A 17837-nucleotide genomic window follows, 5' to 3' on the forward strand; every position below is an offset into this window, starting at 1 on the left:
CATTTATATATTCATACTTTATCTTTATTCACCATTACTCATCCCTTTATGCCACGAGGCAATAAATATCATATAAAAATACTCCGAATCTCTCTTGTTCATTGATCGTCACAATGACTTTAAGAATTCCTAAAGTGAAAAGTCATTGATGGCAGGCTGCGTATGAGGCGATTCTAATCAGACTACTCAGTTGGTTCACAAAGAAAACAATATCGCAGTTAGGTAATATGACATGTTATCACGTCGAAGTAGAAAGTTTTACGATATGATGAAGCCATGTCTCAACACAAATACTTTTTGGAAACGTCCAATACTAGCCGTGCTTCTTTACTCGTACCCATGGTCACCCCTTCCGTGCTGTATACACGCTCTGTACGTATGTACTTAGTGCTAATTGTCTGCCCCTTTACTTTTTAACTCTGTTATATTTGTTTTAATTTTTGGACGCAATTGATGTTGTTAATTTGATTGTTTTTCCAGTCGTGTTTTTCTTATTTGTGCTATTTTCTGCCACGTTTATACCAAACCTCATTTTGTCTTTACACCCTTATTAAGTAAGGACATTGACGGTCACTTTGATTTTATTTTCACTAAGTACATTTGACTCAGTACACTCGAAATGAGAGCACAGAAGTCGAATCACGTTTATTCAAAAATATGGCCAAGGCTTCAATATTTTTGAAACTGTTCCTTTTTTTAGTTCCAGGTTCCTGAAGTACCCCCTTCATGGATCACTGCCTTGTCGTGGCGGAGGGGCTTGCGCAACTGGATGAAGTCGTGAGCTCTGCTGTGTAGGGCCACCCAAGATAGACAGGTCCCGGCAGAGAGTTCTGACAAAATGTGATTCACTGGAGAAGGTAATGACAACCCGCTCCAGTATTTCCTGCCAAGAAAACCCCATGGCCAGTCATAGTACCATTAATGATATGGCGCCGGAAGACGAGCCCCCCAGGTTGGAAGGCGTCCCACATGTTACTGGGGATGAACAAAGGGCGATTCCTAGTAGCTCCAGGACGAATGAAGCGGCTGGGCTAAAGCCAAAAGGACGCTCAGTTGTGGATGTGTCGGGAAGCGACCGGAAAGTCCGATGTTTCAAGGAGATATATCACATAGCAACATGGAATGTAAGATCTATGACACAAGGTAAACTGGATGTCGTCAAGCGAGAAATAGACAGATTGAACATTGATATCTTGGGTATCAGCGAGCTCAAGTGGACCGGAATGGGAGAATTTAACTCCGGCGACCATTATGTCTTTTATTGTGGGCACGAATCCAAGAGAAGGAATGGGGTCGCTCTCATAGTAAACAGAAGAATGGGCAAAGCAGTGCTAGGGTACAACCCAAAAAACGACCGAATGATTTCACTTCGGATCCAAGGTCACCCTTTCAACATAACAGTTATCCAAGTCTATGCACCGACCACTACTGCTGAAGAAGCTGACGTTGAGAGATTTTATGCGGACCTACAATGCCTTTTAGACCGCACCCCATCATCAGACGTCGTTTTTCTCATAGGAGACTGGAATGCTAAGGTAGGAAGTGAAGAAATATCCGGAATTACAGGCAAGTTCGGTCTTGGTGAGCCAAATGAAGCTGGGCAGAGGCTAGTAGAGTTTTGTCAAGAAAACAACCTGACCATAGCGAATACTTATTTTCAACAGCACATAGGCGCCTGTACACATGGACTTCACCGGACGGTCTGTACAGGAATTAGATCGATTATATTATTTGCCGGCAGAGATGGAGAAGCGCTATACAAGCAGTAAAAACAAGGCCTGGGGCCGATTGTGGCACCGATCATCAGCTTCTTGTTGCCAAGATTAAGCTTCGATTGAGGAAAACGCAGAAAACTAGAAGGCCTTTCAGGTATGATCTGGATCAAATTCTATTAGAATATGTTGTGGAAGTGAGGAATCGATTTCAAGAATTAGATCTAGAAGACAAAGAGCCCGAAGAGATGTGGACTGATGTTCGTGATATAATACAAGAAGTTGCTACTAAGGTAGTTTCAAAGCAAAAGAAATGCAACAAAGCAAACTGGTTATCTGAAGAGGCTTTGCAAATAGCTGAGGAAAGGAGGATGACAAAAGTTATGGGGAAAAGAGAAAGATACAAGGTTCTCAATGCCGATTTTCAGAAAATAGCAAGGAGAGATAAGAATGCCTTCCTGAACATACAGTGCCAAGCAGTTGAGGACAACAGCCAATTAAAGAACACAAGAGCTCTGTATAAAGATATCAAAGGAAGCTTCTGTGCTAAGCTGGACGTGATAAAGGACAAACGAGGCAAGGACCTCACTGAAGCCTCAGAGATAATGAAGAGGTGTCAGGAATACACAGAAGAACTGTACAAGAAGGACCCGAATGTGCAAACCCAACATAAGACGGTTGTGATCACTGATCTCGAGCCGGGCATCCTGAAGAGTGAAGTTGAATGGACCTTAGCCAGCCTTGCTAAGAACAAAGCTAGCGGAATTGATGGCATTCCAGCTGAGTTGCTTCAAAACCTCAACCATGACACTGTTAACATTCTGCATACATTATGTCAGAAGATTTGGACTACCCTGCAGTGGCCACAGGATTGGAGGAGGTCAGTTTACATCCCCATTCCAAAGAAAGGCAGTGCCAAAGATTGTTCTAACTACCGCACGATCGCGCTTATTTCGCATGCTAGCAAGGTGATGTTGAAAGTCCTCCAAGGTAGGCTGCAGCAGTATGTGGATCGGGAGCTTCCGGACGTGCAAGCTGGGTTTCGCAAGGGCAGAGGAACTAGAGACCAAGTTGCCAACCTTCGCTGGATCATGGAAAAAGCAAGAGTTTCAGAAACCCATCTACTTCTGCTTTATTGATTATGCGAAAGCGTTTGACAGCGTAGATCATAGCAGATTGTGGCAAGCTCTCCAAGAGATGGGAGTTCCAATTCACCTTATCTGTCTCCTCAGGAACCTGTATGAAGGGCAAGAGGCCACAGTCAGAACTGGGCATGGTCTTACTGATTGGTTTCCGATTGAGAAAGGAGTGAGGCAAGGCTGCATACTGTCGCCTTGCCTATTTAACCTATATGCAGAGTGCATCATGAGGAAGGCCGGTCTGGACGAGTCTTCAGCTGGAGTGAAGATTGCTGGAAAACGTATCAACAACCTTAGATATGCGGATGATACCACTTTAATGACAGAAAGTGAAGCGGAACTGAAGAGACTTCTGATGCGCGTACAAGAAGAGAGTGAGAAGTTTGGGCTTAAACTGAACGTTAAAAAGACAAAGATCATGGCGTCTTGCCCTATCAAGTCCTGGAGCATCAAGGGACAAGAAGTGGAAGCTGTGACAGATTTTCTCTTCTTGGGCTCCAAGATTGCCTCGGAAAGAGACTGCAGCCATGAAATTAGGAGACGCCTGCTTCTTGGAAAGAGAGCAATGGCTAGCCTTGACCGCCTAGTTAAGAGCAGAGACATTAGTCTGCCAACCAAGATCCGTATAACTCGTGCTATGGTCTTTCCAGTTGTGATGTATGGATGCGAGAGTTGGACTGTGAAAAAGGCTGACCGCCGAAGAATTGACGCGTTTCAACTGTGGTGCTGGCGAAGACTCCTGAGAGTTCCTTGGACTGCCAGAAGATCAAATAAGTCAATATTGTCGACCATAAACCCTGACTGCTCATTGGAGGATCAAATTCTAAAGTTAAAGCTCAGCTACTTTGGTCATCTGATGAGAAGAGAGGAGTCGCTGGAAAAAGATTTGATGTTGGGAAAGGTTGAGGGTCGCCGGAGAAGGGGTAGGCAGCGAACGCGATGGTTAGATGGCATCCTCGAGGCACTGCAGATGAAGTTATGTGATGTTAGGAAGATAGTGAGAGACCGGAAAGCGTGGCGTGACATGGTTCATAGGGTCACGAAGAGTCGGACACGACTGAACGACTGAACTGAACTGAACCTGAAGTACAGCAAGATACAGCTTAAAAATCAGTTCGCAACAATAGATCCTGGATTACTCCATAGACTAACTGACTAAACATGACAGTAAACAAGATCAACGTTTTAGTGCCCGGTCATATTAAACAAGGCAGACACTTCGCTTGTATTGAGCTCATGATGTGGTTTTGGGATTAGCTTCGTGTTTATTGGGCAATTCAATATGGCGGTCTTGAGTGCAAACGGCGCTCCACTCTAGAGTTAAGTTTCATCTGGTTATTAGATTCCAGAAAGTATCTGGAGACTCGCCTACGCTAATAAGTCACTGATTGAGAAAGTTATGAAGATTCCATTCACATTCGTCATTCTGTCAAGCGCTGTAGTCAGTCGTGACAGGGGAGGACACGCAAGGTGATACACTTATTCCGAACGTTTATCACTTCAATTAGCAGCGCACGGTATGATGAATCGTCGCTCCATGCAGATTGTCGAAGTGTTGCTGACCGGGTTCTCTAGCAAAGTATAGTTATCGCTACGTCAGACAATGGCGTAAAGTTTCTTTTCTTTTCCTAACTCTTGAGCTCTAAGGCACCCTGATCTTGCTTTAAAAAGCCTGGGACATCTCGTGCGTTTATTCATAGAAGACTGCTTTCTTTTTCGTTTTAGACTGTTCTGTAAACCATACAATAGTTGTCTTTGTGTGAAACGGTGTCTCGCCCATATTTTCTGCACAACCTCAGTTGTAATGTTACGCTAGGCACCTAATAATATTCTTGGTCCAGATCTTTGGCCTCCTACTAGCCCATATCTCACTTATGACCGCATGCACGAAGCCGTGTTTTTAAGTGAAGCCGAGTAATGATTAATGCTTTCCGTATGCCCCATAGCATCTTACTTATCCTGCAGAGCCGAGTGTCGTGCATGGAATATTTGCACCTTCGCTCTCCTGACACATAACACTGTTAGAACAGATGATTAATCGTTTTTGCCATAGAACCTGATTTTAGCGCTAACATTCAAACTCAGTGTCACGTTTGTTTTCTTCAATATCCGCCAATGCTTTATGTCGGCTATTATTAGCAATATTAGCCAGCAATACTTTACTTGCATAGGTTATACCTGGAGCTACAAGCACAAACATCATTCGGTGAAGTTCGTGCAGTGCTGTTTGCTGCAGAGGTTATGATTTTATATGTGCGTGCTTCCTGCACTGCAATGTATGAGGGCACGACACCTGGCCTGCGGAAAGCATCGCTCACCGCTGCTGCTGTTTGTGCAGGTTCGCCGTGTAATTTGCATATGATGCGCACCTCGATAGCAACGATGAACTTCAGCGTGATAACACCCTCGATATCTTGCCCGGACCGCGTCACAAGCAGAAGCATTTTCTAAAGATACCGACCGCAAGATTAAGGAGCGATGCGACAGCGAACAGATCAGAAGGCACGGCATCTGGCCTGCGGGAAGCATAGCTCACTCTTTGCTGCTATGTGTGCAGGTTGGTTCCCCGTCCATATACTGTTGCTGCCGGAATGACAAAATATTTTTAGTTATTCTGCCATGGGCCTGGTGAGCTTCATTGCATTGCTGTTGACTCTTGGTCTATGTTGATGCTACTAATGTACATAGAAGGAATCCTCGGGCCTAAAACTGCTAAGATGCTAGAGACAATTATAGACAATCAAGCCACGCCTGAGTGCCGGTTGGCTAATATCAGCAAGGATATTGGTCAACTAACTGAAAAGACTGATCGACTAGCTGTGTTTTTGGTAGTTACACAGAAATTGAACAAAAGAATATACTGGCAACAGTTCGGCAACAGGTCAGAAAACTAGAATATAAAAAACAGAGCCAGCGTAACAATATGCTCGTTTTTGGCGTTTCTGAAAAAAAATCAGCGTCAACAGACGGAATTAAAGGCAGCTGTCATTGATGGCCTCGCCGACTGTTGGATTTTTTCCTTCATGTATTATAACGAGCACCCTTATTTCCCTTAATTGATCTGCTTGTAGCATACGGGGATCTCGGTTCTGGCAGTCTTGAAGCCATAGGTAGCGTAAGGGGGTTCTAGCACAGCTTTCGCCCTTGCTCTTGATCACGTTCAACGTGACGCTGGCGGTAACAAAGGACGTTCCACGTCCGCCGCTATGGTTGAGGGTAGCGCTGGTGAACATTCTCAAGGTTCGTATACATACAACATAAATACCAAAGAAAGTAGCAGGGGGTAAAGCGGCCGATGTAGCTACGTTGGAAGAGCACCGGACGCGATATTCGGAGGTCGTGGGTTCGGTTCCCACCATCTGCACGTTGTTTTTTCTTCTACTTTGTGTTTAATTATCTTTCCCCTAATCAGATTACATTAATAATTTCTGTGATTACCCAAGTAAACATTAAAAAAAAAAGACATAAAAGTACCATCCCCAACGCTTTCCTCGGCCTCGCCGACTGTTGGATTCTTTCCTTCATGTATTATAACGAGCACCCTCATTTCCCCTTAATTGCTCTGCTTGTAGCATACGGGGGTCTCGGTTCTGGCAGTCTTGAAGCCGTAGGTAGCGTAAGAGGGTACTAGCACAGCTTTCGCCCTCGCTCTTGTTCACGTTCAACGTGACGCTGGCGGTAACAAAGGACGTTCCACGTCCGCCGCTATGGTTGAGGGTGGCGCTGGTGAACACTCTCAAGGTTCGTATACAGACAACATAAATATCCAAGAAAGTAGCAGGGGGGACAGCGGCCGATGTAGCTCAGTTGGAAGAGCACCGGACGCGATATTCGGAGGTCGTGGGTTCGGTTCCCACCATCAGCACGTTGTTTTCTCTTCTACTTTGTGTTTAATTATCTTTCCCCTAATCAGATTACATTAATAATTTCTGTGATTATCCAAGTAAACATTAAAAAAAAAATAAAAAAAGACATAAAAGTACCATCCCCAACGCTTTCCTCGGCCTCGCCGACTGTTGGATTCTTTCCTTCATACCTCCAAACCAAGACGTTCAGGTGGGATAGAGACACTCGTAAAGGTGGTGTTGAAATTATTGTAAAATATTCATTCATTAATGGGGTAATGCTTGAGTGCACTGTACCTGAAACAGTTTGGGGGAAGGTTACGTATGGGAGTGCGACTTACCTTGTTGGCGCAGTGTACAGGCAACCTGCTACTTCACCAGTGCTTTTGGATGACCTGAACCTGTTCTTATGCACTCATGTGAACCATACCGGCCGACTAATACTGACAGGACATTTCGATTTGCCAAATATTTACAGGGATAGTTTACTACCTCGAAACGTAGAAATTTCTAGTTCATAATCACTGCGGCAAATAATGTTTTCACACAATTTGAAACAAATCTTGGAAGAAACGGGCAAAGAAGGTAAACGCGCAAAGTGTCATTTATCGTCTTATGTCAATTCATTCATTCCTCGCACTATCACTGAATTAAATAACTTGCCTTTGTACATCGCTACATAAACTGACATAAAACATTCCAAGAGCTACTTCGCTGTGACAGAATTGTGTAGAATATTTTGCTGTTGTTTTTCTTTCTTTTCATGTTATGCCTAACATTTTTATGTTTTCTTGTTGTAATTGTTGTTGATAATTGTATCGGGCTTAATACAATTGTATTACCCCCCAATTCCCCTCTATGTAATACCCTCCTTTGGAGGGCCTTTAGGGGTAACCTGAATAAAAAAATGAAAATACACGAAGGTAACGCTGAAATTCTGGTCACTATCAGACTTGGGTTTTCGGGTAGAGTGAGTGCCTATACTGTGTTAGTAAAAGAAGGAGTATAAGGTGGTTTCCGTGCGCATCCCGGTTAGACAAGCCTCATTTCCAACCCTTGATACCAGTGCAAGTTAAGGATTATGGACAGGCAGACGATATGTCCATGTTAGATTTTTCAAAGCTATATTTTGGTAAATTCGAACTTGCCTGCGATTGTGAATCGGTTAAAAAGCTATGGCTACGCTTTAAGAATACCATAAAACATTGCTTTGGCAGATTAATCTTCACTCGAGAAAAAAAAAAATCCCGCAAACCTTGGATTAACCGACCTATCATGCACATCAAGCTCAAAATAAAGCGGTTAAGCAGGAAGAAAGATTGCCCAGCTGATGTCTTGAAATTGCGAAGGACTTTAATAAATGGCTTTGATGGAATCGAAATAGTAATATTTAAATAAAAAATACTAAATAGCTTCATAAAAACAAAACCTCGTAAGATTTGGCGTTACCTGAGTGACAATAAAGAAGAAATAAATAGAATATAAATTAGCAATAAAATAGTGACAGAAGAAACAAAAAATAGCAGATCATTTCAACCTCTTTTTCCAGTTTGCATTTTCTTTATATATCAGGCAGAGATTACCTTGGCTGGTATCTGCCTTCTTTCATTTCTTGTTCTATTGGAGAGCTGATCGTGACAAAGGCTAGGGTCTGTAATAAATTGTTACTTTTTAGATACCAAAGAGGCCAGCGGGTCAGAGAGAATGCCAACAAGTTTCTAAGCAGATATGATGGGTGGATGTCATTTTTCTTCTATAAAATATTTCCGGAGTGGCTGCACACTTACTCGTTGTCACAAAATTGACGCTGCGCAGTCGAAACACCTAGCTGTTTTCAAAAGCGGTAGCCAATTACTTACAAATAACTATAGCCCAATTTTTTTACAAGTGTCAGATGTAAACTCTTAAAACATATCGTAAGCAAACAGATATTAGCTTTTCTTGAGGATAACCGGGCCTTTTGTCAGCACCAGCACGGGTTCCGAAAATTGTTATCTACCATCACACAGCTCATAAAAATGATACATCACTTTAGTGCAGCCATACACCCAAGAATAAATCGACGTAATTTCGTAGATTTTACAAAAGCAGTCGACAAGGTTCTACACAGTAAATTGCTGTCCAAGTTACAAAGAACAGGAATTAGCGCAACCATCCTGATGTAGATTGAAGAATATTTGAACAATCTCAGGGAGGTAGTACGCGTGGGTGATTGTCTGTTTTCATCGACACTAAAAGTGTTCTCTGGTCTTCCCCAAGGGTAGAGTTTAGCGCCAATACTGTTCCTATTTTATATCAACAACATTAACGTGGTTATCGAGTTTCCTGTAGAAATGAAGCTTTTTGCAGATGACTGCTTAATTTATTCTCACGTCGCAGAAGATGACGACCACATCAGACTGAATCTAGCGCTTCATTCTTTGCATCTTTGGTGCGAGAAATGGGATATGAAATTTAGTTACACAAAAATAAATTTTACGCATATTACGATTAACAAGAGTGTCCGGGTATTTTCTTATAACATAGGAACAAATACTTCGAAGAATGTTGATACCTTCAAGTATTTAGGAGTCGCAACTACACATAACCTACACTGGCATAAACATTGTAATAATCTGTGCTTAACTGATTCCACAAAACTTTAATTTATGAGAATACATTTCCAACACGCAACAAGAGAGGTCAAATTAATTGCTTACAAAATGTTCATCCTCCCATCATTGGAACACGTCTGAGTTGTATGGAGCCCCCACCAAAAACTTTTAGAAGATGAACTAGAACGTATTCAAATAACGACCGATCATTTTAATATTTCTAGATACAGAAGAATGGATTCCAATGACGGAAACACCAAATTCATGTCGACACGAGTCATTTGAAATTTCAAGGCGAAAATCTAGATTAAAGCTTTTCTTTCAGACACTTCAAGGGCATTTAAGGATAAGAAAATATAGATATTGTTACAATATGTTCAGTCCCCTGGTAAACACGGAGCGCGTGAACAAACCACGCTCAGTCAAGCCTTAAAACACACGCGTTGATACTTTCCGCTATTCTTTTTTTTTTTTTTTTCCTGACGCGATTGAGTCTTCAAATGCGTTGCCTGTTGAGATCGTCGAGGAGATGGATTTGCTCAAATATGAACGTCCCATTGATGTTTTGTGTCGAAGACGTTCAACTGAACATTCTGAGATTCTTTGCCTGTTGTTGTAATGCGGATAGTTTTAGTAATAGTACTTTCTAAGCACCATCTGCTGTCCGGTTGATCACACCTTATCACGTGGCTTCACTTTATAGTATCCAGGTACAAGCTTACATGTTCTAAACATAGAAGTGCATCTCTCAGCCAGCCACAAACACGACGGTGTGGTCACCTCGTCTACTGGTTAAACGGGGAACCTCATAGTCTGTACTGCTAAATTCGAGCGCATCGTTTATCTCCACCGACAAGCCAGTGTTTTATGGGCCGTTATCTTGTCGTCTGCTAGAATATTAACTAAAATAAGAATCGTCGACAGCACTCGCCTTTTTTTCGGCTCAGCCTTGCTAAAAAAAAAAAAAAAAAGATGAAGTGCCCGACGAAGAAGTTTAGTACCATGAAATGTTAATTATTTAACTGTAGAGTGGTCTTTTACCAGCTATCTCACTGCAGTACGCGCACTTAATGCTGCCATAATACCTTTAGGTTATACTGTAGGGGTTGAGATATCGCATGCGACAAACTTTTGCAACGTTTTTAAGGTAAAAGGTTGTTTGAAAACTGGCCGCCTCAGTGAGACAAACGGCTCGGAGGCATCTTTATGCTGGTGACATCTATAGTGTCTCTGAAGGTCCAACCATCCGATCTGCTGAGATTTTTTGCAGATGACGCTTACAATCAGGGCCATTTAGTCCCTCTCGACCTCCCCCCCCCCCCCCCCTCCCTCACCCCATTTCATGTAATCTTATTGGGCCCCCTTCTACCTCTTCCGCCGATGAAGCGCTTCCGCACCCGCCTATTTTCACGTTGTGCGATTCACAGATATCGCAGGCTTCTACCGCGCTTTGTCAAACCAACCTTTTTCTTGACGCAAGGAAAAAAGATTCCCAAGACGAAGATGGCCAGCAGAGGACCAGACAGGGCGCCCACCAGCGATGCGGAGGCCTGCGTTCGCGCCATCCAGTGTTAAGCATTTTGTCTGTCAGAAACAAAATCTCATATTTCACGTGCACGCGCTCGTGATTCATGTCGTCGCTTCTCGTAATAATGCCAGCTGCTTTGAATTGAGGAAAAAGCAGCTTGCTATGCAGACGAGAATGACAGGACGAAGTTAGGCGGTAAACGGCACAGGTGAAATTATCAGCGTATTACTCCAACAGACTGCAAGCCAAGCCAACGGCGGCAGCACTTTCGCGGGACTTGTGTAAGGTTTCATTAGATTTCAAGAGGTGTATTAAACAGACGCAAAAATAAGTAATATTTAAGTTGAAGTTACTGTAACTGAATAGGATACGATTTCTTATTTTTTGTTACGTATCCAAGACTGGCTTATGATAAGTGATTAAGCTCATGATAAGTCTATTCCGCACAAGTCGTTTGGACTCCTACGCCAAAAACTTGACCTTTTGCTCATCCTTTGAATCGCGAGTTGTGGGACTATAAAACTATTCTATTGATTGCCGCCATGTTCTCATTGCGCTCTGATCTGCAATAATGCAAAATAGTAGGACCGTTTAAATTGCCAAACCACCTTCTCAGCTCTTCATCGTTTGATTCTTTCGCCCACTAAAACTTAAAAATGAAACATTAAATGATTATTTCGCATTTCAGTCCATGTTCTAACCATCAACAGTCACAAGTGTTGAGATATCTGGACTGTGTAGTTGGAACGTCCGTGGCGCGTTTCGAATAGTTACTAATATGAAGCACCCATGTGATATCTAATGGGCCTATGCGTGTCTGCACGGGTGGATTTTTCACAGAAAACGTAGCTTTTTTGTGTTGCTACGGATGACAAGAGTATCAAGTTTTCTTTTCATATCCCTCACGCCAGTCTCTTAATCTGCTGCAAACTTCCTGGCAACATTTTCTATGATCTGCTATTCTACACTGCGCTGTGCGTGCTCCCGGGCTTGGTTCACCTTGGTGCCACTAGTACCCGTCTACTGATGCTGCGCGTTAAGTTTACCAGTAATCGCCGAGCTAATATTTTCCAGTAGCTCTCTGCAGTCATTTCCTTTGTCGCGCTTCCCAGTCTAAGGGAAGGAATGCAAATTCCACGTCACATTCACTGTAACAAAGGATGTTCCACTTCCGCCGCTAAGGACGAAGGTGGCTTCGGTGAATATACTCTCAAGGATGAGGTAGCCGTAACACAAATACTTAAGAAAATAGAAGATTGAATTGCCGTCGCAATAGCTCTGTAAGTAGAGCACCAGGCAAGACATTGGGAGATCGTGGGTGCAGGTCCAACCTGCTGCATGATACTTTCTTATTCTTTCTAATCAGCTATCTTCACAACTATACATCCTGTCGTCATTAGCTTGTGGCTCCCTTCTTTATTTCATAAAAAGTCCTCCATTTTTCTTAAATTTCTTTGCTGACTCTCCTAGTTTAAACAGCAATTTGGCATTCGTATGAACAAGTTCATAAAGTTAGAAAATAAGATCACATTATTTGTTATGTACAGCTTTATCTAGCAGCCATGCGAAAGCTTCGGACTTACGAATAGATCAGGTGCCGGTACAAAAACGTGCACCTATACCTTTCGGAATAGGAAGAGACACCGACATCATGCCTACTGCGTCGTAATATACCGTTAAAGGCAAACGCCACAAGAGCGGACATTGTGCTGGAAGGCCCTTAAACATCTCTACGGCCCGGCTGTTCAAATTCGAAAGCATCGAGCGAAGAAATTGAAACTTCTGACGCTTAATAGGAAGATAACTCAATGAAACGTGCGTATACAAGGAGTGATTTATGCATATAATTATTTAGCCAATAAACAGTACTGAAAAACAATATACAATATATGATTTGGTTCCCGCAACCTGGCCTCACTTTGCAATCGCAGTTCTAATTACTGGAAAAGGGAGGCGAACTGACCTGTATGATAGACTCCATGGTACCAGTGAGAAAAGCGATGGATATGGAGAGCAGGCCATAGGCGGCGGCTGAAATTGGAGAACATAACTATATTTACTTGTTTCCCTGGATTTTGGGGCCACAGATATGCAAGGCAGCTAAGGTTACAGGAGGCTTACCCATTGCCTTTGTGAGTCGGAGCGCGCCAACTTCGGTCATGGTGACCCGTGGTCGAACGAAGTCGTCCCATGTCACGGCTGCCAATGCGTTGTATCCCGAGGAGAGGGTGCTGCATAGCGAATGATAGGATATGTTTATTTCAGAATATCTATATCGATTTTGCGCCAGAATGATCTTGCTTGGCGCGAAACAATCGAATAAAATAAAATGTACGCCATTCCAAGCGTGCAACATCAACAAGCCAGCGATCCTCGACCGCCGAGTCGATAAACGCTGTATCTCAGAGCACAGCACTGAAAGGTGAGAGAAAACGTGTGTGCGCGCAATGAACTATCAAGTGGAAGTGAATTCTGCTAGGCAGTTACGGAAAGGACAGCCAAAGCCTGTTTCTTTCAAATACGTTACAGCCTTCTACTTCTTTCTCTTCTCAAAGAACGCTATCAATTTATAGAGAAAAGACCGCATAGAAGCGTTTGGTTGAATAGAACCTTATACACTTATTGGCTATGCTACGTGCGCATAGATTTTATTTTTCACAAAGCATTTATTTTTGTTTCTTTTTTCAATGGTTTCGCTATTCATTGACACGCGTACTGCACGTTCTCGCCTTTTCTTTGGTAACCGAGGAGGCATTGCTGATGCTACACTAAAGGCATGTTTTTGAGAAAAAAGGATGGAAGGTGTTGTTGTATGCAGTAAAGTTTGTATTCCTAATATCTTTTGAGCCGCGCGAAAAACATAATAGAAGGCGCTGGCAAGGGACCCATAGCAAGCGAGATTTGATCCATTATTCCGACTTGCCTATCAAAGACAACTGCATCACACTGTGTAGAGGGCGAACGCATGCATTCTCGAAAATGTCGCCGCTACGATCCGAGATACGGCGCTTATCAACTTAAAGGTTGACGTTCGCTCACTCATGTTAAAAATTAAAATGGTGATCTTCAAAGTGCTTTTAATATGTACGTCCGAAGTTTAACCGAAGAATTACAAACATTAAAGAAAAGTACAAGCAATTGCTGGCTAGTTGCTCCATTGAATAAAAAGGAAAGCTTTCAAAGCACTAACAAAGACGAATGCACAGATAAGACAAGAGCAGGAAAGGCGCTGAACTCCAACTGGTTATATTATTTCGAAACGATGAAAATGAAGATTTTAGGCGCATACGTAAAAAAGTGGCGAAGTAAACGCACAAAAATGCCTCTACACTACCGGCAAGGTTATAAATATCACTTTGGTCCATTACTTTCTAATCAAGTTAAGAAGATGATTTTCACCATTAGAAAGAGGTCCGAGGTGTCACTGATGGAGTCTGATACCAGCCTTTTGATATAAGACGCTTCGAGCAACTCACGAGTGAGATTATCCCTGGTTGATTTGTGGGGTTTAACGTCCCAAAGCGACTCAGGCTATGAGAGACGCTGTAGTGGAGGACTCCGGAAATTTCGACCACCTGGGGTTCTTTAACGTGCTCTGACATCGCACAGCACACGGGCACGTTGCTTTTCGCCTCCATCGAAAAGCGGCTGCCTAAATTGGGAATCGAAGCGGGAGTATCCCTGCCCCTGCTTAAAATTCTGATTTGCGTGAGCTTTGGTTTACAAGCCCTTTGGTTTAAAATCGCACGATTGGCAGTGGCGGGTAGAAGTAATTTGAACTGTTTTTTAGGAACGCCTATGTTCTGCGCCACGATAATTCACATATCAGCTAGTTTGTTTGACGTATACCTTGGCACATGCTAAGAGGATTTGATCATAGTTTTTGCAGTGCGTAGCCGGAAAAGGACAAAGACGTAGGAACAGGTAAGACAGGTCCTTGCTCGGCTACGCGCTGTAAACACTATTAAAACCAACTAGCCTGAGACAGCTTGTCCTCTTCGGATTTGATCAGTTATCACGGTGGCGCATTTGACATAAGGCTGAACGTGCTCGCTAGAGCGGCCGTTCGAATGTTTTCTTCTTTCAGCGCCCATCACTCGTATGGCGATGTTAGCCGATTTCCTTTTTTGGTTTGGTATCTATTTTAGTGGCGAAAGTAGTCTTCTTAATTTGATTAGATAAGAATGGCCTAAAGTGATATGCCTAACCTTTCCGGCAGTCTGAAGGCGTTTGTGAGCGCTTACTTTGCCATTTTTTTTACGCATGTGCACAAAATCTTCATTTTGTTCGCTTCAAAGAAGTATAACCAGTTGGGTTCAGTGCCTGCCCTGTTTTGTCTATTTGTGCGTTCTTCTTTGTTAGCGCCGGAAAATGTTTCCTTTTTGTTCACAAGAAATGGAATTTTCAGGGATTCAATTCTTTAGCTAAGTTCATACTGAGAAAGCTATAGTTAAACATCGTGAAATAAGCGCATATAACAAAGCGAACGCATGCGAGGATCGCCGTTCGTCCTTATGCCGGAGACTTTTCCGCAATAATTAACGCAAATTCTAGTAAGTAAACAAGCATAATCAGAAACTTGGTGTTGCAAAGATGTGCGATTTTCGAGGAGACTCTCGACTTCGCAGTGTTTGTTTTCCAAAACACTGTGAATAAAGCATTCGCAGGACACTAGATTTTGCAGCATTTGTTGAAAATATTATAAAGAAAGCTTTCGAAGTAAAGCTACTGCACAGTAAGCAACTGCGATCGGGAGTTTTATTTTTTTTTTTGCTTTGTCCACTTTTTAGCAGGCGACTAGTTAACGAGTTTCCTGGTTTTGCAATTTATGCAGTAAAATAATCGACAGTCCTCTTCGTTCTAGAAAATTGCCCAACCATTTCATAACGTCTTATCCTTTTGACCTAGCTGAGATTTTGATTAAACCCTGCACTGATGCTTTATGGGACTCCATAATTAGTTACTTCTTTTCATGTTTGACTCCTCTTTTTCAATTTTTATATCCCTGCATTCTTTTTCTCCCCATTCAGGATAGGAAGCCGGTTTAATTTGCCAGTTAACCTCCCAGCCTGTCCTCATCATCAAAAATCAGGGAGATATATAAAGCCTTACCATAACCTATTCCCCGCGGCGCTATCAGTGCCTGAAAGCCAGAGCAATAACGAATAACATCAATGAGTCACTTGCAGACTAGCGCTGGGAGCGCCAAAAACCACTAGGAAACCTGACACTCATCTCCTCCCTCTTGTGTTCTTTCTATGAAGTGGCCTGTCCGGCTTGGACTCGAACGAGGAGCAAATGCTGATGGAGCGGGCGCGTGGGATTGCGAATCAGCCTCGGGTCCTAGAATTAGGATACCGTCCATTAATGACGGTTATTACTAATCCTAAATAAATTTACCAACGCTATACCTGGCCCTGCCGAATCTTCTTGCGTATACGCATTGGTGGCCACGCGATATATATAGTACCAGGAAGTATACACCTTATCCACTTTGATATTTGGTGGGTATCAGAATGAAACACGCGTGCAAACATGCTGTCGGCCACAGTGTTGTGAGATATTGTTACGGGAAATATTTTACAGTACGGCAGTTGTCCACAGCACTGAGAATAATCACAGCACAGCACTCGCACAGCAAAGCACTCGTCTGCGTCTTCTTCTGGGAGTCTGTCGCACTTCTTTTTCGTCAGCACGGCCAGCGAATACCGCTCAGTAACACTACCCTCCCTCGGGAAAAGCACCGTCCCGGTGCGTTCTACGTTTGTGAAACAGAACGTGCATAACAGGGCTTCATGCGGGACACATGCACTATTTCAGAGGATGGCGCTCTGGACGAGGATTTCGGAGGCACAGATTCCACTTCGTATGTGACGTCTGTCACGGGGCGCGAAACTCGGTAAGGGCCTGTGTAGCGGGGCAAAAGTTTTTCACACAAGCCGACTCGACGGCACGGGAGCCACAGCAAGACGAGTGACCCAGGAGGGTAGTGGACATCACGGTGGCGACTGTCGTACCGGAACTTTTGAGAGTCTTGGGATGCAGTGAGCCTGGCATGAGCTATCCGGCGGGCATCATGAGCGCAGGCTACGGCATCACTGGCGTAAGTACTGGTGACGTCTGCCGCGGGTAGTGAGGTGTCGGCCAAATAACATAAAATGGGGAGTATCCAGCGGTAGAATGGACTCATGAATTGAAGGCGAATGTCACAAAGGGTAGATGAACGTCCCAATCCCGGTGGTCGTTAGACACATACATGGACAGCATGTCTGTGAGGGTACGGTTTAGGCGTTCCGTGAGGCCGTTGGTCTGGGGGTGATAGGCTGTGGTGAATTTGTGACGTACGGAGCACGAACGGAGAATTTCGTCAACCACTCGCGAGAGAAAGCAGCGGCCACGGTCAGTTAGTAGTTCACGAGGGGCACCATGATGTAGAATCACGTTTTCTAAGAGGAAGTCAGCGACGTCTGTGGCGCAGCTGGTCGAGATGGCTCTGGTTATAGCATACCGCGTAGCATAATCGATGGCGACGGCGATCCATTTGTTCCCTGAGGCGGAGACTGGAAAGGGCCGAAGAAGGCCAACACCTACACGGGAAAAGGGGTCAGTGGGTATGGGAATCGGCTGCAAATGGCCTGAAGGCAAAATTGTGGGCTTCTTTCGACGCTGACACAATTCACATGTGGCAATGTATTGCTGGACGGAGCGGTAGAGCCCCGGCCAGTAGAAGCGTCGGCGCAGGCTGTCGTATGTGCGAGAGACACCCAGGTTGCCAGCCGTTGGAGCATCATGAAACTGGTCAAGGATGGTGGAACGCAGATGTTGAGGAACGACGAGCAAAAGATCTGCGCCGTCTGGTCGCATATTGCGTCGATATAGGGTGTTCTCGTGGAGTACATATAAGGCAAGAAATGGATCAGGTCGGTCGCAGGTCAGACGTAGGATAATGGAATGGAGCAAAGGATCTAAATGTTGTTCGTCGGCAATATTAGAAAAGGCCGACACAGACAAACACATGC

At 43.7% G+C, this 17837-nt stretch overlaps 1 protein-coding gene across 1 annotated transcript in view; it reads right to left on the reverse strand.

The window, feature by feature from the left end:
* Positions 1–17837, reverse strand: part of LOC146209215 (sodium-coupled monocarboxylate transporter 2-like) — an 85011-nt gene that overhangs the window by 17610 nt on the left and 49564 nt on the right. Inside the window, exons 11-13 of the mRNA XM_084597198.1 lie at positions 12940–13049; positions 12782–12849; positions 10754–10840 (exon numbers count right to left, since the gene is read on the reverse strand). Coding sequence (XP_084453324.1) covers positions 10754–10840; positions 12782–12849; positions 12940–13049 — 265 coding nt within the window. The remainder of the gene's footprint in view (positions 1–10753; positions 10841–12781; positions 12850–12939; positions 13050–17837) is intronic.

The sequence above is a fragment of the Amblyomma maculatum genome, chromosome 1 (genome assembly GCF_055883805.1).
Source record: "Amblyomma maculatum isolate TAMU_Amacu chromosome 1, ASM5588380v1, whole genome shotgun sequence".
Classification (NCBI taxonomy): domain Eukaryota; kingdom Metazoa; phylum Arthropoda; class Arachnida; order Ixodida; family Ixodidae; genus Amblyomma; species Amblyomma maculatum.